The sequence below is a fragment of the Scyliorhinus torazame genome, chromosome 17 (assembly GCF_047496885.1).
Source record: "Scyliorhinus torazame isolate Kashiwa2021f chromosome 17, sScyTor2.1, whole genome shotgun sequence".
Classification (NCBI taxonomy): domain Eukaryota; kingdom Metazoa; phylum Chordata; class Chondrichthyes; order Carcharhiniformes; family Scyliorhinidae; genus Scyliorhinus; species Scyliorhinus torazame.
The window spans coordinates 121,826,446-121,848,759 of NC_092723.1; the positions used below are offsets into that span (position 1 = coordinate 121,826,446).

Here is a 22,314-nt window from a genome sequence, read left to right on the forward strand (position 1 = left end):
CTCTGATCGGGGTGGGGGGGGTCGCTCTCACCCCCCCCCCTCCTACCTGCCATGACCATCCTGCCAAGCCCCGCCCTTAGTCATCCCCACCCCCCCCCCCCCCAATAAACTCCTTTACCACTTCCTCTTGGAAACACCTCACCCAATATCGTCCCCATCCCCCCCCACCACCACCATTCACACCTCCCAGGCCCATTGAAACCTGCCCATACAGGTTCCAATGACCAAGGCCCCCCCCCCCCCCCCCCCCACCTCACTCCCATTCACTAGCCAACCTTACATTTGCTAACAAGGCCGCCCCTGCCAGAGCACCCTCCCCCTCATTGAGAAAAATACACCAACTCCAATGCCTCCCACATTCACCCCTTCCAAACTCCCCATACCCTGCATCCTAACAAACCCCAACAACCATAAATCTCAGACCGTCCAAACCCCTATTCCATAACACCCATAAAAGGCAAGAACAATTTTTTTTAAAAACAAGGAAAAACTCATTCCAAATTCAGTCCAGTCCCAGGTCTTCTGCCTTCACAAACGCCTCTGCCTCTACTGCTGTCTCAAAGTAATAGTCCTTTCCATTGTGCGTGACCTGCAACTTCATCGGGTAGACCACACCAAACCGTACATTGCGCTTGTACAGCGCCACCTTGGTTAGACTGACGGCTGCCCATCACCTTGCCAGCTTCATCATCAAGTCCTGGTAAATCAGTATACCGTTGCCGTCCCACTCCACCTCCCGCTTCTGCTTTGCCCACCTCAGCACCTTCTTCACTTGAAAATTGTGAAAACAGACGATCACAGCTCTCAGTGGTTCATTCGTTCTTGGTTTCACCCCCTCAGGCACACCCACGATCCTCAGACTATGTCTTTGTGACCTGTTCTCCAGGTCTCCTACCTTAGTTCTCAGCCCTCTGTTGATCCCTCCCACCCTCCGCAGTCCCTCACCCATCAAGATGAACAGCTGTGCTGCGACAATGTCTCCTCCACTCCATGCTCCTGCAACACCCTCAAAGTTCTCACCAACTCTCCTCTCATCGGGGCAAGGGTCTCACCCACCCGCTCCTGAAGCGAGGTCACCATCTCCGTTCGATGCCTTTCAAAATGCTGCAAAAACAACTCCTCAAACTCTCCAGTCATCACGTCAGCCGCCATCTCCACCGTGATGGGTGCAGTCCCACCCGGTGGGCTGTCTCCTGCCATCTTTCTTCCCGCTGCACCCCTCACCATGCTCGGCGGCGGACTTTCACTCGCTACCTTTTTCCCTGGGTTCTTCTTTCCGGTTTTTGACATTCTATAAATGTCCCAAACCTTCTCACAAAATAATTTTCCTAAAACCTGCGGTGGACTTTCACTCGCTACCTTTTTCCCTGGATTCGTCTTTCTGATTTTTGACATTCAATAAATGTCCCAAACCTTCTCACAAAATAATTTTCCCAAAAACTGTGTGTAAAGGGCCTAAAAAAGACGACACTGGCAGGAGTAATTCTCCACCTACATGCCGCAACCAGAGGTCCCACTAAATTCTCCTGTAAATCAAATTAACTTTGTGTGCAGTTATTTGCAGTGCACATTGCAATCAATATTTGATTGTTTTCCTAAATGTAGAACATGCCAGCTGCATGGTAACATGGGACCTAATTGGAAGAAAACGTATGTGTCCTTCAGAAAACAAGTACATCTGCCAAGTAGTTTGCTTACTTTTCCCTCCCCTCCTTCCAAAAGCAAACAACAAAGTTCATTTCCATGTCTGGCTGGTGTCCAGTCATTGCTGGAGCCTGGACATGCTGTGATCGTGGGCTTGCGAAATAAGCATCTCAAAACTGATATGTTGCTAATGCAACAGTTCCTCCATTTTGAATGTGTTTAGGCTTTTTTTTGTTGAGGGTGGCAAGAGAAGAGATAGCAAAAGAAAATATGTGATGGTCAGCAATATATCTGGTCATGCAATATGCTCTCATTTTGTTTCTTTATTTCAGAGTTACCTTCCCAGCAGACACGATGTCCTGCTTGCAAGAAGAGCCACCAAAGGAATTGTGGAGCACGATTTTGTCATTAAAGGCATTCCTTTCAAAATGGTAGATGTGGGTGGTCAACGGTCACAGAGGCAGAAATGGTTTCAGTGCTTCGATGGCATTACATCCATTCTGTTCATGGCTTCCTCCAGTGAATACGACCAGGTCCTGATGGAAGACCGGCGGACAAATCGCCTGGTAGAATCGATGAATATCTTTGAGACAATTGTAAACAACAAATTGTTTTCATCTGTATCCATTATTTTGTTCCTCAACAAAATGGACTTGCTTGTGGGGAAAGTGAAAACAGTGAACATCAAGAAATACTTCCCAAACTTTGAGTGGGACCCTCACAAGCTGGAGGATGTACAAAAATACCTCGTGCAGTGCTTCAACAACAAGCGACGAGATCGCACCAAACCACTGTTCCACCACTTCACAACAGCCATTGATACGGAAAACATTCGGTTTGTATTCCATGCAGTGAAAGACACGATTCTTCAGGAAAATTTGAAAGATGTGATGTTGCAGTGAAGAGACGAAGTGAGGTCACCATTGGACTCTGTTGCTCTTTGGTATTTTCTCTGCCATCAGCACTGTGTTTACGAGCTCACAGTTGCTGATAGTTTTGGCCATGGGTATAAAATAGACATTGTCGATTACATGAAAGCATGATGCTTAACAGCATCTTATTGGAAATGTTTATAAGTGTCCTTTTTCAATTTTACACACGAGCTCAGACACCAGAAACATAGTGAACAATAGTTTTAGACATTTGTTGCACTAAGGCCTCTTTTCTAATTGTGCTTGGTAATGTTGGGTGACTGATCCATATATTGCATCTATTGAGTTCCACAAACCAAAGTGGCATACAACTCGAGGACGCTTGCATGGAAGTGTGCATCAATTACAGTTCAGGGAAAGTTTATTATCTAAGTTACTTCATGGACTCTAGCCCTCCCTGGAATTCAGATATTTACTACTGCCAAATGCAAACTGGGTATGGAGCCCTTGGCAGAGAGTGGGTGGCAGACCCAGAAATGTTGATCCTCCTTTGCTTTTTAGCTTTTCTGAGCGAATGCTGCAAATAGCTACAATTACAGCAGTGCTAAATTGCTAGACATTTGGAACTGCAATGTAAAGGACCTGGATTCAAGGTTTGATTAATTGTTTTTGTAAGCCTTTTCACAATCAAGTATGACTGCAGGAGTTTACAATCCATCCTGCTTAATTGTAACTGTGTTATTGACAGCTATTATAATTTTCAAATACATGGCCATATCGGACTTGTATGTAGAGCATTCATAGAATGTCTTGTAAGCGCTTTGTTTAATGAAGAACTGTAAAGATATGCTGTCTGGAATGCTGTTCCAAAACTCAGTTTTGTACCTGAAAACAGATCACAACCTCACTAACCTTCAACATGTTGCGTATGAACTTTTGTTTTTCAAATAGATTCTCAGCACAGTAAAGAATTTATATGAAATCTTAATCCAAATGGACTGTGCACCCTTTTGTAGCATAGGTGGGGACTGTGCACCCTTTTGTAGCATAGGTGGTTTCGGAAATGAGTCACAGATTGCTGTTTTGAAGTGAGTAGCTGCTGCCACCAATCATCCAAGAGGAGTATTGAAAACAGAAGTAAGTGCCACAGACTCCAGTTGCATTTTTCATAGCACTGTCATTAGTACGACACAATTCGAATTCCTTCATCTGGGGAGTCTGGACTTCTGCCTATTGTTTTTACTGTCACAAAATGGCACATGTTTTTCTTCTCAGCCTCGCACAACACACTAAAAGGACAAAGGCAGCATGTTTAAATTGGAGATGAAGGAACTGAGTTTCAGGTGTTTTTTTGACTTACCTGTAGGTTTAAGCACTTTTTTTGTTTAGATTTGTTCTGGCGCTATTAAGTTTGATCCCAAGCATGTTTGATATTGTTTCACTTTTGTGATCGCTTCCTTCTGAAAATTCCATTTTTCACTTCATTTTGTAATCTTCTGACTACTTTAGTCACACTTTATCATGAAACATCATCATACTTAAATTCAGTGCTAATTTGTCTAACAAATGGTAAAATCTTTATAAGAAGCGTTTTCAGCAATAAAGAGGCAGCAACATTCCATCTCGTTGTTGTTGCTGTTTGTTGCAAAACTGCCCTGCTACAAGCAAAGTAGAAATAATGGGTTAATTGGTTTGCCAAATAATTGTTTCATTTTTTTTAACCTGACCAGCCTGTTTTCAACTGTGATTGAAGTCAATTGGGAGTAATTTGGCTGCACCATGAGAGGCATTTTTATTTTAAATGGTTAATGCATAACAGTGGGAAATAGGTTAAAACTGTTGAAAATGATTAAAATGACTAGCCTAGGTACTCCGTGTTATCGTAAGAAATGTAGCCTTTTTTAAACCAATTTTCACCAATTTTCAGTCCTCAAGAAATCTCCAGTCAGGTTTAGTTAGGATAATCATCTGAAAACTGCAAACCTACCAACCCACGCAATGTAATTCTCACGCAATTTGTTAGTGCATTCTTTTTCAGCTGCATGTAGATAGTGTCTGCCTTTTATCGTTGCTTTCCACTGCACAATGTAAACAAATATTTACACAGGAAGCTAACCATTTAAAATGTCTAAGGAAAGTGTTTTTCAGTTTTCTTTTTTGAATTGTTTCTCTATGATCTTCACATTGAAAGTAATAGTTTATCTCCTTCTCTTCTCCCCTCTTAATGATATCTTCCTAGACTTAAAATGTTAAGAGATTTCCCAGGAAAGCTATGCAAAATTCAATCAAGAGCCCAAGTCAGATCTTTTAGGTGTTCTGGTGAATGCTTGTTTTTTAAACTGGTAATATTTCCCACTTTTCAGTCATTTTTAAGGCTTCTGACACTAGTCGAAGGATTATCCTTTATATGACATGCTCTTCTCCGACAACTATTTGTAAAATACACTCTTCAAAAGATTTTCCTCTACACTGTTTCAATCTTTAAAGAGAGCGTGATGTAGTTTAAAACCAGCAAGAATCAATTTATGTACAATCAGATGTGTGTAATTTATGTGTTTCAGGTTTGCACCATTTGTATTTTGTGTAAAGTGCACTTAACCATTTTTGTAACACTCAGAGTAGAACATAATTGGAGAATGATCATTTTTGGATCAGTAGGAATTTTTTTTTTGTTCTTCTCTTTTCCTCTCCCTCCTGCTGCTCCCATAAAATCCCAGATGCTTAAAACAGTAAACAGCTATACCATCTGTTAAATCTTCCTATTTTTACACAGTCCAGCATAAACTGTTTGGGCCGCCCAGCCTTATTGGCAAAAAGATTTGTTAATAGTGGGGGCTACATTTGGTGGTCACTACACTGTGTTGGTCTTCCTTGGCCTTATTCTTGTTTTAAGAGTATTTGTATGAATCTGAAATGACGTGAAAATGAAGTTTAGGGCTTAAAGAATCACTTTTTTGTTATGGCAAAAATTACAAATATTTGACCAGTATCTAATACCAACCTGTTGCTTAGCACTTTGTCAAGAACCGGCTTTTTCAATTGCCTTCTCTGCTATGTTGTGATTGCATTCCTTTGCTGATGCAACACTTCACATTTCACTGTTGGCCTGTGCCTGACTTATCTGATGCAGACTGTTTTGTGGCAGAATGTTTGTAGTATTGACTGATTTTAAGATAATCTATTCTCCCCATTGTCTAGTTTGAAATTCCTCTTCCTTTTATGCCCACATACTTTTTTTTCCTCTTTCCCCACCCAAAAATACTCTGCAAAAGTCCACTGAACTTCAGTTGTTAATGTCTGGCGTTGAGCCAAATGACCTGGGGTAGAGTTTCTGTGAGATTTCTTCTGATCTCCTGCCTTAAGATCAATGGAAACCCTGTAGAATGGGCATATAAGACAGTTTACGCCAATTCACTGAAGTTACTGCGGGTAATCTTGGAAACATTAGCTGAAATTCTATTCCATCGCTTCAGAGCATGATCCTTTAAGTTGCCTAAACTGTTTTCCCGTAGTACTTAAGAACTGCTAAGCAGCAGATTCCAATTACAGATAGTCTTGCTAGCATAAACAGTTGAACATAGTTGAAATCTTATTACTGCATTGTGCATTATTTTCATTCCACAACACTTTGCTAGGTTTCATTTACTTTATTTCATGCATTTATGAGATTTGAATAAATTCTGCTTTTGGAATTCAATTTGTTTATCATTTGCAGCCATGTTACAAAGCTTCTTTCCCAGCATGATCCTATACTGCTGTTTCGATTAGCCTCCCATTGTGCCACCTCTCCTGAGTCTAATTTTAGGTCAAAAGCAGATTGTTTGAACATATTCTGGAATGATATTTGTTATGAATTATATCATCTTGTTAATTAGTTAACTGAACGATTGAAAATACAAATGTCACCTTGATTTGTACCTACATTGCAGACGTGGCCATTTTAGTGCTGTCAGCAATGGAATTTTAACCACCTAGTTACAATGGAACTCCAATAATCTTTGTACAAATCTGTCAGAGGGACCGTCTTTTAACGGTCCATTAGTAACCGGTTAATGAGATTGCTTTCAACAGCTCTAATGAAGAATTGACATGTATTTCCAAGGTGTGGAGTGTAAGCCAATTTTAACTTTGTAATATAATTGATAATACAGCTCACTTTGCAGTGGATATTCATGTATTGGAGAATGTTCAGAGAAAAATGATACATGATTCTGGGACATAGAGAATTAAGTTGTGAAGAACAGGGTTGCCAAATTAATCTCTTCCACTGGCGGAAAGTATGAGATGGGATTCTAATTTCTAGATTTTAATATGCTGAGAGACTTGGATAAAATTATGGTTTAACTTCAAATAGATCTTGGAGTTAAATTGTACAGATGACAATTGAGTTCCAAGCATTCTACCCTTCAACACTCAAGGGGAGTGTTGGATAAATAAAGTGGATTCTTAACTTCTCAGTTGTTGCAAATATGATGAACTAGGAAAAATAATGCAACATAAACATCCGGTTAGAAAAGAAGAAAACTTGTGTTTATAGAACACCTTTCACCACCTCTGGTCATCCCAAAGCACAAAGTTCTTAAGTGTTGTAACATCTGAAATGTGGTTGCCAAGGTGGCACAAACACAATGAGATAATGACATTGTGCTCTTTTTTTTAAAAGTGATGTTGGTTGAAAGGTTTGTTTGGCCAGCAAGGGTATCTTTTGCATTTACCCGAGAGGGCAGATTAACAATTTAACCAGAAAGAGCACATCTGACAGTGCTATTCTCCCTCAGTACTGCACTGGAGTGACAGTTTGCATTTTTGTTCACGTCTCTGGAGTGGGGTTTGAACCCACAGCCATTTGACTCTTGAGAGCTACCGCTAAACAGAACTGCACATTATTGCAATAAGTGTATAATTGGATTTTGGATAAGTGCTTATTGTAAAGAATCTGTGCATAGAGCAATCGGTGTTGTGCGTAGAGTGATTGGTGTATAGTCTGTGGAATGCAGCAGCTTGAGGTTGTCCAGTGTTTTCTGTTCGATTACCTTGGCGCAGGAAAGAGAAGAACGGTGTGTGGAGAAATTTCACCTTCAGTCATTCACCTGACTGAATCGGTATAATGCTGATCATGTGGTACATTCCATAGTTGTTTGCACTGGACTACTAAATGGATCCACTGTCTGCTGTTTTAACCCTGTAATTGCAGAATTGTAAAATGAGACCAGTGTAATCGTTGAATTTGTACTAACGAAACCCAGCCCAATGCTGTTCTAGAATTAACCCAGTCATATCTCTGAGTAAAAGTAAACAAATATTCGCACTTGAATAAATGACTGCCAACAAATGGCACATTCTGGTATCCTAATGTACACCAATAATGGAAAAGATGACAATTTTATTTTTATATATACTAATAAGCTGCACATGGATTGCTTTGTTCCACATCCTGTCCTGTGCTGTAGTGTAAAAGGGGCTGAAAACAACCTGCAAGGCAGCATGCACAAGATTCTGTATAAAGGAAGCAGTTGTGGAAATGTGTGGAAATTTCTTTCCATGTTTCACAATATTGAGTGTCTTTTTAATCTCTCAAGTCTCTACCCACATACGTAGAACATTTATTTAGTATCGTATTTTGTTCTTGCACATCAGGAAAAACATTTCTTGTCACAAGAGAAAGCTTGCATTTATTTGGCACCTTTTATTTCCTCTGGATGACCTAAAGTGCCAACCAATTAAATACTGTTTTAAAATGTAGTCACTGTTGTCAGGTTAGCACAAAGCTAGGTCCCACAAACAGCAGTGAGATGAGTAATCTAACTTTGATTGAGGCGTGTCTTCAAAGAGTTGAGGCAGACGCATGAGAATCTCAGCACTATCCTCCAAATAGTGCTATCGGATCTATTAACATACCCTTGAAGAAGCAGTCAGGTCTCTGAAAGATGGCACCTCTGGGGATGCAGACAGTACTACACTTCGTGTCAATTTTGGGTGAATGCTATGGGGCTTGAATCAACCAACTGAGATGAGTGTGCTACCAGTTGAGCCAAGGTAAAACTTAGCTTTGCATTCTTGTTATCTCTTGAAAGCAATTTTAATGCTGAAGAATGCAAAAGAATCTTGCACTGATAAATTAATAGTGGTTTATTATAATTTAGCTATTGAAGGTATTTACCAACAAAACAATGACAGCCACATTAATCCTAATTCCTCTGGCATTTTAGGTGAGGTTTCTATAATGGCTCACTTGCCAGAAAGAACTTGCAATTATAAAATCTTGAGTTTTCTTTATGATGGGCACCTACAGAGTCTGCAATGCTGGCAAAGTCTGTAACAATGAAAGTGGATGGATTTTGTACTTGTTAATTAAAAATTGTCTCCTCTTTTCTTTAAAATTATTTTTCCATGAAAACTGATGGTAAACATGATTGTGGCTGAATATAAAACCTAAGCAGCTGACCCATCCCAACCACTTTATATAGTGGAAGAAGTTTTTAAATTTTACAAACGGAAAAATATCTCAAGAAAAGGAACAAGATTTAGTATGAATTTTGTGTATGTTTTCTAACTGAGGCTGGTTTACAGAAGCAGCGATTGCCAACACGTGAGCAAATTGAGAAAATGTGAAGGAAATTCTGAGCTCGTAGGGTCAGCTGTTGCTGCCTGACATCCTAGAAAATAAACTTCCAATTCATTTTTTGTATCTTGAGGAAAATCATTCTACAGAATCAATGCAGTGAAATACTTTTAGCATCTCGTGCGTAATGGACACAGTGATACTAACTCTACTAAGCTTTACTCACAGGGTTTGAATTAGGTACAAGTAAAGAAATTAAGACAAACCATGTAAACACATGATGCCTTTGTTAACTGTATAAATTGTATTTTATCTCAAATTGCTTTCTATTATGTTTTATGTATATAGGATTTTATAAATATTAAAGTGTACTTTATGTGGATTGTAGCTGCCTGTATTTAACGTCTTCTATTTGTATAATTGTGTACTTTTGAGGTGCTGAATAGTGGGATCTATTTTTTTTGCCAAACTCTTGACAAATGAAATGCAATATTAGTTTAATCCGGAAACAGGCCTCACCATATGCTTTAGTCCTTACTCCCCAAACCTGCACCCTCTCCAACCACATCCTCTATATATCACTCTGCAAGTACCATGTAACCTGGAAAACATTGTGTACTCTGTTTTGTATTCCAACATATTCTAAGAAAGTATGTAAACTCTTGTAGAATCTGATAATAAACATTTTTTTAAATGCATTCACTGCAGTTTAAAAAGTCGGCTCTCACTTTTGCTGCTAAAAGGTGACATTGGGTGATTGTGCTATTTTGAACAGAGTAGAAATAAATTGGTGTGGGAATGGGAACTGTAGCTTGAACCAAATGGGTTACGTGGTCAGACATGTTGAATTGCTGCTTATTGGGTCAGCCGCACCTTGTTGCCTTCCCCCTCCACGCACACTCACCCCCCCCCCCTCCCTCTCCCCATCCCCATCCCAGTGTCTCAGACTCCCATCTTCCTTGTGCTTCCCTCCCTACCCCTAATTCTCCATCTGTTTGGGACTCCTCAATGAAAATGGTTGGTGCTGCTTCCAAGATTATTGGAATCTGTCAGTGTAGTGCTCACTTTCTCCCTTCCCCACCCCACACTTTGTCCCGAAGCATTGTGCCTTTAATGCCTTTTGTGACTGCTTAGCTCAGCCTAGTAATTGACGCCAAACCTGGTTCATTCTCCAAATACTGAATAGAAGTATGCTGCTCGGAATCCATAGAATCTCTACAGTGCGGAAGGAGGCCATTTGGTCCATTGAGACTGCATCGACCTGCCTAAAGAGCACTCTACTTAGGCCCAATCCCCCGCCTTAGTCCCGTAACCCCTCGCATTGTTCATGGCCAATCCACCTTTGCACATCTTTGGACTATGGGAGGAAATCCACGCAGACAGATGAAGTCTGTGCGAACTCCGCGCGCACATGCCCAGAGTCAAAATCTAACCCACATCCCTAGCGCTGTGAGACAGCAGTGCTAACCACGTGCCACCATACTTCTCCAATATTTTAATCCAGACCCCACCCCCTCTTTATTGTTGAGACCTCAAATTGTAAACCAACCATTTGGCTGTTGTGAAATTGTTTATTTATACTTTTGTACACAAGAGCATAAATCATTGCAGGATTGCCACAACAGTGAGAACTACCACAACTATGTAGGAAAAATGGTGCTGCCCTAAAAAGATATTGAAGCAAATAGAATGTGGTGAATTTGAGATGCAGGATGTTTTTGGGCTGGCGTGGGAGGGAAGTTTCTGGTACATGCAGGTACCGGACTTGTGAGGAAGGCCTTCTTGATAGAGCGCGCCTCCTTGTTATTGGAGGGGTTGCTGTCGGGGGGGGGGGGCGGGGTGGTTGGAGAGGGGGTCATCTCGGCGACTTATGGGACGATTTTGGAGGAGGATAAGGATAAGTTGTCCATGTAGGGGATTACGGCTAAGTGGGAGGAGGAGTTGAGGGTGGTGTTGAAGGAGGGAATGCCTCGATTTTGTGTGTGAGGCTGGGCTGGTACAGCTGAAGGTGATGCACAGGGCTCTTCTGCAAAGTCTAGGATGAGCTCGCTGGCGGAGGGGGGTAGAGGTATCAGCGATGTGGGAAGGGTCTTGCGAATCACGTGCATATGTTCTGGTCTTTCCCAAAGCTGGAAAGGTTTTGGAGGGCAGTTTTCAGCACCATTTCGGGAGTTTTGCATGTAGATGTGGAGCTGGTCCCCTGGAAGCCATATTCGGGGTGCTGGACCGGCCAGAGTTACAGATGGGTGTGGGGACAGATGTCTTCACCTTGCCGATTGCTCACAGGTGGGGCTTGTTGAAGCGGAGGTCAGCTTCTCCACTCTGTGGTGTGACAGGTGGACCTGTGGGAGGTCTTAGCCCTGGAGAAGGTGAAATTTGCTCTAAGGGGTGCAAGTGATGGGTTCCACAAAAGCTGAGGTTTGTTTATTCTGCACTTTAGAGAGTTGGTTACTGCTGACTGTTGGAGGCGAGAGGGGGAGATGGAGGTTTGGGTGGATGGGAGGATTTAATATATTGGGTGGGTTCATTGTCTTAAAATGTAAAAAGTTGACCATTTGGAATAAAAATACTTTTTAAAAACAAGTTGGCCTCCGCCCGAGCAATATCGAAAGGAGGATATCGCCTATTGCTCTAGTTATTAAGGGGAAGCTAGGTTAGCATGAGGCAGAATATGTCAATGGATTTAGGTGGGAATTGACTCATGTTGAGTGCGAATGCCAGTATAGACCAGTTGGGCCGAATGGCCAGTTTCTGTGCGGTAGAGAAGTTGTCAACTGAGATATTTTAGGCAAATTCTCTTGGCCTCTGATAATCAGATGACATTGCTCCAAAGTTGTTGCATTTAAACAAGTGTTCTCAGACTCTGGTTTGCAAACCCCTGAGGAATCTATAGAGACTTTTCAAATTGTGAAAGCACCGAGAGAGCAAGGCTGGCCTTATGAAGCACGACTGTCTTGGTGTAAACCAGACTAGCTGTCTCACCGAGGAATGAGTGGACACGAAGGAGCACTAGGTGTGTCATGAAGATCACTTTTAGTGAGTAGATAGCTGTTCAATTAAAAACGCTATTAAAACATTTTTTGCATATTATGTGAATTCTATAGCGTTATAATTTAGATGAAGGTGTCTCACTCATTGAAAAGAGGTCCTTCAACTGAAAAGAAGTTTAAAAGATGAAATATATGCACAGGAGAGCATTTTATTATCTACTAAACTTAAGAGTAGCTTAAAATGAAAAAAATATAAATAGATTCGCAAAGTAAGCAACCTCCGAAAACTTTAAGTTTAAGTAATATGGGGCTGGTTTAGCACAGTGGGCTAAACAGCTGGCTTGTAATGCAGAACCATGCCAGCAGCGCGGGTTCAATTACCGTACCAGCCTCCCCGAACAGGCGCCTAGGGGCTTTTCACAGTAACTTCATTGAAGTCTACTTGTGACAATAATAATTATTATTAAGTGGTAAGGTAACGTTGGGAATATAGAAAGTAAGCAAATATTACTTTGGGACCAAATGATTAGATTTTTTCAAACTTTTTTGAAAAATTTAGAGTAACCAATTTCTTTTTTCCAATTAAGGGGCAATTTAGCGTGACCAATCCACCTACCCTGCACATCTTTTTGGGTTGTGAGGATGAGACCCATGGAGATACAGGGAGAATGTGCATACTCCATACGGACAGTGACCCGATGCCGGGATCGAACCTGGGTCCTTGGTGTGTGGCCAATCCACCTACCCTGCACATCTTTGGGTTGTGGGGGTGAGATCCACGGGGAGAATGTGCAAACTCCACACACAGTGACCTGGGGCCGATATCAAACGCAGGTCCCAAAGACACATATACATGTATAATGTAATTGTCTCTCCAGTGCCTCTATGTATATACACTTCCCCAATTTTTACTTTCCCACCCCTTGGTTTTTTATTTACGTGGTTTTTCTAATTATATAATTTTGTTTTTATTATCCTTTTTCTCTTTGTGTGCATCTGTAAATATGCTATGTGAAAAATCCAATAAAAAACATTAAAAATATTTTTTTTTAATTATTTCTTCACAGATTATTAAGTCAACCCGTTTAAAACTTCAGTTCAATTTAGGTCTAATTACCTATGATGATCTTGAATTGGAATATCCAAATAATTGTGTTAAGGTTACATTTTGCAACATTTGGGGCAAAAAGCCTTGGCTTCTCTCTCTTCCCCCCCCCCCCCCCCCCCCACTGCATATTAAATTTTAAGCATCACTTCTGTTCCAGAAACTACGGTACTTAACCTAACATGGGTCATTTTCATAGCATGTCACAAGTCACATCATATGATTTCACTAATGACTTTGCATCTCCCACAGTAGAGCCTTAGGGCTGTCTGACAGACCTTGAACTGAACTCTTGACATTCAATAATGAGGCACAAATGTAAATCCAAAGCCCCAGGGACACAACTCAGATACTGAAAAATAAGGGGATAGAGGAAAAAATCTTAATAGTTTAGTAGGTCAAATAAAATATGTTTCAGAATTCAACCATTGTTTCTTTTTCTCTTGTCAAGCCAGTCTTTTATGATCTTTTCAATTGTCTGTTCAATTCCAACTTTGATGCGTACATAGAGTTCAGGGATGTAGCTGTCTCTGATATGAAAAATATTTGTGCCTGAATAACTTGGGACACTTTAAGTAAGCAATGGACCAAATCATAAAGTTGCTTTGAAAGTGTTTTTTGGGCCACATCTAGGTCACTTCTACTTAGTACGAATTTTATATTTAAACAAGTTACAAGAATGGTCAAGCTGACAGTTTGTTAGTTGTTTCTGTCGAGTGATATTGGCATTCTGAGTCATGGTGCTTGAAATAAATGTCAGATGAGATTTCTGGATTTATCCCATTGAGCTTTCAATAAGTTGCTATAACAGCGTTACTGATGAGTGAATCGCTGTACTCTTATCACTCTAATTTGAAATTCTCAATCGCTGAATGTAATGGTGACATTTCATGCTAAATCTGCCCCTTTACCTTTCATGTACTAGAAACAGGAAACTAGACTTAGATTATGACTTCAATATTTTACATGATGTGTTCTCTGAGCTTCATTGTGATTTCCTTCATCAGAGACTGACATTTTGTTCAAAGCAAGTATGAACTTGTATGTTCCACTGTCAATTCAACAAGTGATGCCAGTTCAACCTCCCCCAAATTGTTCTCATTGTTCCTTAATGACCATGTGGGCAAAGGTAAAACTTAACATAGTAGTTAAACGTTTTTGGCTAAAATCTGTTGCCCCCAGCACATCTCTCTTTCCCCTCCCCTCTCACCTCCCCTCCCCAAACAAATCTCTGTTTTGCCCTTCTCTGTGCCCCATCTGCACTGTTGGCTTATCTCAGCCAGGGCAGCAGTATTGAAAACTCAGCAATATGTACTGATTATCATCTGACCATTTGCTCCTGAAAATCCACATTTGGGAATCTTAGGTTGGAACGAAATTGATGTTTTTGACCTCTACAGTTGAATACCCTACTGTTAATTGTTGCGGCTCACAAAAATAGGTCACTTAAGATACCTAAGGGATATGAATTGCCTGCAGCGTCATTTGGAAAACAGGTTGCTCCAGCTACACACTGGCAAAATGATCACAATAAATGGTGAGGATCCAGTTTTGTTGTGTGATGTCCCCTGTTTTGAGACACTCTATTTGATATAGCAGGCAATATTGGGGTAGGTGGAAATGTGGAGTTGAGGTTACAATCAAATTATCCATGATCTTCTTGAATGGCGGGGCAGGTTCGAGGGGTCGAGTGGTCTTCTGTTGCTCCTAGTTCTTATGTGCAAAGTGCGGTGCTTTCAGGAAAAGAGGAAATGCTTTAAGTTTTAACAAAACTTCAATATGTTAAGAAGGAGGAAAAATAAGATTTAAAAAAACAAAAGAAAAAAACAAAGTAAAACAGAGTTGATTAGAGGCAGACATCTGGAGAAATGATGAGATACGAATTGGCGTATCGGGGGAAAACAAGTATTTTACATATGTGATTAGAGAAAACAATAGGGCTATAGGTGGTAACTTTAAAGTGGAGATGTAAAGAAATGGACTATACCTGCCAAAAGCTAACTCCACAGAGTGAACAACATGAAAGGGAAAGACACGGTCTAACTGTTAAACCGTGGCTAAGGAAAGAGAGAGAGAGACAGCTAACATCAGCACTGCATCAAATTGCAGACATAGTCTCCCAAAAGAAGCAGCTTTTATTTCCTGCCTTACTGGAACAGACGTGACCATCTTAATCTGTGGTAATTACTTGCTGGAATTAGCTCATAAAGTTACTTAAAATTGGATGTTGTTTGAGAAAGGGGGTGTCTCAGTTCAGGTGAACATAAATAGTTGGGATATTTACAGTCATCAATATACTTAAGTGCCAGAGCATATTGTAGTCCTTGTCATGTGCTTTCTCTTTTAAATTAATAAATATTGTTTATTAATTGTTCATAGGACTGGACAGTTCCTCACTGGGTTTTACACTGTTCCTACCATTATACCAGAAAAAACACATACACCACTACGAACCAGTGTTCCAAGTTATCCTCCTGGGTTTTGAGATATCCTCACATTTAACATCAGCGTGGTTTGTAACAAATAATAGAAATAAATCTCTGAAATCATTTTGAGGACACATTTTTAGACTGTCTACAGGCTGCAGCGAAGACACAAGAAACAGCAGCAGGAGTCGACCATATGGCCCATTGAGCCTACTCTGCCATTCATTACAATTATGGCTGACCTTGGGTTTCAATTTCACTTGTTTATCTCAGCCTTAAATGTATTCAATAATAGAGCAATGCCAATGTTAAGAGATTTAAAAGTGACTATTTCATTTCAACAGCAATTGGTATTTTGATTCACCTGTTTAATTTTTCTAATTTTGCTACTTTTGGGCTTCCACTTCTCATGACCCACTTTGTTTGCAATGTTTCAGTATGAAGCTGTAAATGTTATTGAAGTCCATATAATGCTGTTCAAATACATCACTCTGGATTCTGATTCGAAAGAAGCATCATAATTTAGCACTGTACAGTTGAAAATGCTTCAGTGGCTCCATCAAGTTTATAAGTGTCACTCTTGACTCTGGTAGCACTCTCGCCCCAAGACAGGAGGTTTTAGGTTTATGGCTCATTCATTCAACTTAAATGTACGGTGGAGCTTCTGACTTCATCTGGGTTATAATAATAAATTGATCAAAATATTGACATGGGGCTTAACTTTCTAATCCATTATCACCTTGGTGCTTTGATACTGTATTGTGTCCATGACTAACGTGCTTAATAAAATGGGATGTCCAAAATTGCTTTATATAACTTACCTTAACCTCTGACCTTGTATGTAGGTCCAAAGGGAAGGGCAAAAATGTTCACGAATTGCCCATCTGATCAGCATTGTGGGACTGTCTTTACCCCACAGACTGCCAAAGTCCGAGGGGGGCTCATGGGTAGTTGTTCAAGTTACTCACCAGCTACTCGAGGACAGTTAGACATGGACAGTAAATGCTGGCCTTGCCTGTGACCTCTATCACCTGTTAATGAATTTAAAAATATTCAAAGTAAAACAAACCAATTACCTGATTTTTCTTCAGGGTTTGATGCTGCTTTAATAGCCGGGACCATATTGATGCAGCCCATGTGGTGGCTAATTCACCTGACTCCAATAAGTGTAACATCCTCCACTGATACTGGTTTCCAACTAAACCAAGGGAGTGGACATCCTGAAATAGGGAGCTCCTAGCGCAGGCTCCGACACCATTATTGTCTTGTAAGCAACGAATGAAAGCTCTACCCGTGACCTGGAAAATATGAGCGACATCACACAACTGGATCCTCACCATTTCTCGGAGGATTTTGCCCTTCTGTAGTTGAAACAACTTGCTTTCCCCCCCCCCCCCCCCCCCCCCCCAGAACCCTCCCAACCATACCCCAAGGAATTCTAGCCCAAATTGTTAGTTTCATATTCGTTCATGGGATGTGGGCATCGCTGGCTGGGCCAGCATTTATTGCCCCGAGGGCATTTATGAGTCAACCACATTGCTGTGGATCTAGGTTCACATGTAGGCCAGATCAGGTCAGGGCGACAGATTTCCTTCCCTAAACAACAGATGGGTTTTTATGACAATTAACAATGGTTCCATATTCCAGATTTTTATTGAATTCAAATTTCACCATCTGTCATGGTTGGGATTTGAACTCAGGCCTCCAGAGCATGACTCTAGTCTCTTTACAAGTCCAGCAATAATACCACTACCCCACTGCCTCCCCCTATGTGTAGTGAAAGAGCTTTGTTTGCTTAAAGCAAGCCTGCCCGCTCCCTTATGGTGCTCCATAAGACAGGTCTGTCAAGAATTGTTAGTGATACCTGACCTGTTGGTTGCACCACACAGCACATTCCCGATTTCTGCTTAGCCGAACAACTTAGAGAGAACGTGGCTTCTGACTCACCAATGCCTTTCCTATTAGGCACAAGTCAGTTGTGTTATCAGGTTATACTTAAGAAATACCACTCAATATTACTGTTGGCGAACCCCTTCCATTATTTATTGATTGAGAGTAGACTGATGGGGTCACCAGACTGGATTTGTGCTATGTTTCTCGGACATCTTTTCACTTCCAGGTAGATGCCAGTATTGCAGTTGTACTGGAATAGCTTTACTAGATCAGAGCCAGTTCTGGAGCATAAGATATCAGCACTACGGTCAGGTGTCGTTCGAACTTAGACTTTGCTGTACTTAGTACGTTAAACCATTTCTTGATAACATGTGGAGTGAATCAAATTGGTTGAAGGCCGGCATCTCTAATGGTGGCATCTTTGTAGTTGTATTGGATCACTCAACACTTCTGGCAGAAGATGGTTTAAAAGCACTTCAACCTTTTCTTTTGTACTCAGGTGCAGGGCTCTACCAACATTGAAGATGAGGATGTCTATGGAGCCTACTCTTCCTGTTAATTGTTTAAATGTTAATCACCATTCATGACTGGATGTGGCAGGACTGCAGAGCTTTGATCTGATGCATTGGCTGTCCTTGGTTCAATCTGTAGAAGGCTGCTTCTGCTGTTTAGCTTGTATGTAGTCCCAGTATGTAGTTACAGCTTCACCAGATTGGTACTTCAGCCATATGCTGCTCCTGGCATGCTCTCTTCCACTCCTCATTGAGCGAGCGTTGGTCCCCTGCCTTGATGGTAATGGTAGAGTGAATGATAGCCATGAAATTAGAGATTGTGGTGCAATGTAATTCTGTTTTTGATGGTTCACAAAGCCTTGTGGATGTCCAGCTAGATCTGTTCAGAAGATATTCCATTTAGCATCAACAACACTTGTAGAGGTTGGGATCAGTGGGCAGAGTTTTGTCTGTGCAATGATGGGATCAGTGGGAAGACAGAGACTTGTCTGCACAGTGATTGTGGTATTCACTTCCATCAATACTGTTGTAGACAGTTGCATCTGTGATAGGTGTATTGATGAGGACAAGACTAGGAAGATTTTTCCCTCATGTTGGCCTCTTTCACCACCTGCCATCAGCCAGTTTGATTGTTATGTCCTTTAGGACTTGGCCGACTTAGTCAGTAGTGATACTACTTGAGCCACACTTTTTAAAATATTTTTATTTGTTTTTTTAACATTTTATACATAAAACAAACCAGCACAAAGCAAAAAGAATAACTGAAGATCTCTACCAACCAATACATAAGTGACTCAAAAAATGACGCTCGCCCGTCCATGTCTCCCTCCCAAAACACCCCCTCCCTTTAGCAGCTGACTGTGACTAACTCTTTCAGGTGAAGAATAAACAGACCCCCATCTCTTATGGAACCCCTCAATCGCCCCCCTCCCCTCCCCCACACCCCCTAGGTGAACTTAACCTTCTCAAGATACAGAAACTCGCTTCCGGTGGCGGCTATGAGGGAGTAAGTCGCGTATTTGGTGGCTCTCGCTCCGGTCAGACTTTTAGACCTTTTCCCCTGACGTTTTTGAACTTTTGAGCGCTGGAGTGGAAAACCACAGCACTGTAGATCTGGATCCATACAGGGTTGTATGGACTTAAGGAGTAGAAGGGAGCGTAAACAGGTGAAGAAGGGCCTGAACAAAGGTGGTGTGGAAGTTCAAGTGGGAGGAAAGATGGCCGACGAACGGACCACGGAATGGACGGTCCAGATAGCACTGGACAACATGCTGAAGGTCATGAAGGAGAGCGTTGCAGCACTGAAGCAGGATAATTTGGAACAGCTTCAGAAAGCGGTGGAGGGACTGGACCAAAGGCTGGACGCCTAGGATAAGAAGGTCCAGGCATTGGAGGAGCAGGCGATTTTCCAAATGGTAGCGGACGTGGAAATTAGAAAGTTGAAGGAGCAACAATCAAGGCTGATGGACAGGCTGGAGGACCTGGAAAATAGGTCTCGCCGGCAGAATCCGAGAATCATTGGGCTCCCGGAGGGGGCTGAGGGTGTGGATGCCACGGCAAATGTGGCAGACATGCTGCAGAAGCTGGTGGGGGATGATTTCTTCCCGCGTCCGTTGGAGCTGGACAGGGCACACAGAGTGCAGGCGAGGCAGCCGCGAGGGTGATGGTGGTCAGGTTCCATAGGTTCGTGGACAAGGAGCGGGTCCTACAGTGGGCCAAGAACACGAAGAGCTGCTTATGGATCTATCAGGATCTGAGCTAGGAGGCAGCCAGAAGGAGGGCAGCCTACAGACAAAGAGATCCTGTTTAAAAAGGTCAAGTTCGGGCTACTTTTTCCGGGGCGGCTTTGGGTCACATACCAGGAACAGCAGCATTATTTTGACGACCCGGAGGAAGCGATGGACTTCGCTAAGGGGCATGGACTGGTGCTGAACTGAGGACCCATGGACTCAAGTTAGAGTGTTTCAAGGGATGTTTGCATTTGTTTGCGGATTGCCCTTCGTGTTAGCGATGTCGTTCGGCGTGTTCTTTTACTTAAAATTTGGGGTGTTCTTGTGTTTGTTTTTGCCTGTTTGAAAGTTTTAAAGTTAAAGCCAAAGTCATAGTTAAAGGTTAAGTTATTGGGTGCTGGGGGGCGGTATGGGTTCTTTTTGCTATTTTCCGGTAATGTTGGGAGGGGGGTGGGTGGTAGCGCCCACCTCATTACACAGTTTGAATTGCACTATTGTGGGGGCGAGCTTTGTTCTTTGTTTATTTCTCTCTGTTTCGGCCCCAGAGCGATTGCTCGAAAAGGGCTGTTCTGGGGAAGTGGTGTTGATGGGCGAGGGGGAGGGGAGCAGGGGGACAATAGGTGGGAGACATGGTGGCGCCGGAGTTGAGAGTCACCAGGCTAGCTGCTTTGAGCTAGCCAACGGGAGCGAGGGGAGGGGGGTGGGGGGTGTATACAGCCAGTATATGGGAGGGGTTAGGTTACAGGGGGTTGTTGCGGGTGGGGGGGGTGAAGATGATCTGCTGACGAGGGAGGGAACTGAACCAGGTATCAGGGAAGAGGTCGGGGGTGGGAGCTGCCAAGAGGCGGACCAGGGGGGGCCCAAGAAGGGGGACGGCTGATCAACGCGGGGGGCGGGGAGTTGCAGGGTGCCCTCCAACCAAGCTGATCACCTGGAATGTTCGAGGGTTAAACGGGCTCTGAAGGTGGATGTAATGTTGCTGCAGGAGACACATTTGAGAGTGGCGGACCAGATTAGATTACGGAAGGGCTGGGTTAGCCAGGTCTTCCATTCGGGGCTTGACGCTAAGACCAGAGGGGCCGGGATCATGATTAACAAACGGGTTCAATTTGAGGTGGACAGCACAGTTACGGATGGGGTGGTAGATTTCTCATGGTCCAGGGGAAGCTTGAGGGGGTTAGGGTGGTCCTAGTGAATGTATATGCTCCAAACTGGGATGATGTAGACTTCATCAAGAGGCTGCTGGGGAAAATCTCCGACTTGTATTCGCACAAGCTGATTATGGGTGGGGACTTCAATACAGTCCTTGATCCCGACCTGGATCGGTCGTGCTCCAGAAAGGGCAGGGTCCCGGCAATGGCAAGGGAACTGAGGGGGTTCATGGAACAAATGGGGGGGGGTAGACCCCTGGAGAGTCAGTCGGCTGACGGGGAAGGAGTTCTCGTTCTATTCATATGTTCACAAGGTTTATTCTCGTATTGACTTCTTTATTATGAGTAGGGACTTTTTGGAGGGGGTGAGGGATACAGAATACTCGGCGATCACTAAATCAGACCATGCTCCACATTGGGTCGAACTGCAGGTCTGCAAAGAAAGTTACCAGCGCCCACAATGCAGGTTAGAGGTGGGATTGTTGGCAGATGAGGGTGTGTGTGAGAGAATGGGGAAATGCATGCAGAACTACCTGCAGGCCAGTCTCAGCAGCGGTGCTCTGGGAGGCGCTGAAGGCGGTGGTGAGAGGGGAACTGATCTCAATCCGAGCCCACGGGGACAGAACGGACAGGGCGGAGATGGACAGACTGGGTCAGGAGATGATACGGATGGACAGGGAATACGCGGAGTCCCCAAGGGCAGAGTTACTTAGGGAATGATGGAGACTGCAGGCGGAGCTGGGGGCGCTATCCACTGGGAAGGCCGTAGAGCAGCTCAGAAAGGCAAGGGGCTCAGTGTATGATTATGGGGAGAAAGCCAGCAGAATGCTTGCCTAGCAACTTAGGAAGAGGGAGGTGGCCAGGGAAATAGGGACGGTAGTGGACGGGGCAGGGAACCGGGTTGGAGACCCGTCAGGCTTGAACAGGGTATTCAGGGACTTTTACAGGAAGCCTCGGAACCCCCCCCCCCACGGGGCCGGAGGGGATGAGGCGCTTCTTAGATGGCTGACCTTCCCAAAGGTGGGCAGGGGGATGGTAGAGGGGCTGGAGGCCCCGATTAGGGCTGAAGAAGTAATGGGGGGCCTGAAGGCCATGCAGTCGGGTAAAGCCCCGGGACTGGACGGGTATCCAGGAGTTCTACAAAAAGTTCTCGGGGATAGTGGGGCCGGTGCTGGTTTGGGTGTTTAACGAGGCGAGGGACAATGGGGTGTTACCCGCGATGATGTCGCAAGCCACCATCTCGCTGATATTAAAACGGGATAAAGATCCGGTAGTCTGAGGGTCCTATAGATCAATCTCCTTGATTAATGTTGACGCTAAACTACTGGCCAAGATCCTGGCGTTCAGAATCGAAGGCTGTGTACCGGACGTGATTGTGGAGGACCAAACGGGCTTTGTAAAGGGCAGGCAGCTGGTAGCCAACCTAAGA

The 22,314-nt window shown here is 43.0% G+C and overlaps 1 protein-coding gene across 3 annotated transcripts in view; it reads left to right on the top strand.

The window, feature by feature from the left end:
* LOC140394112 (guanine nucleotide-binding protein subunit alpha-12-like) overlaps nt 1-9,776 on the top strand; it is a 130,780-nt gene extending 121,004 nt beyond the window's left edge. For all 3 annotated transcript variants that reach the window (XM_072480965.1, XM_072480967.1, XM_072480966.1), the window contains exon 4: nt 1,977-9,776. In XM_072480965.1, the coding sequence (XP_072337066.1) occupies nt 1,977-2,546 (570 nt within the window). In that variant the 3' untranslated portion in view covers nt 2,547-9,776. The remainder of the gene's footprint in view (nt 1-1,976) is intronic.
* Nucleotides 9,777-22,314: the final 12,538 nt, after the last annotated feature.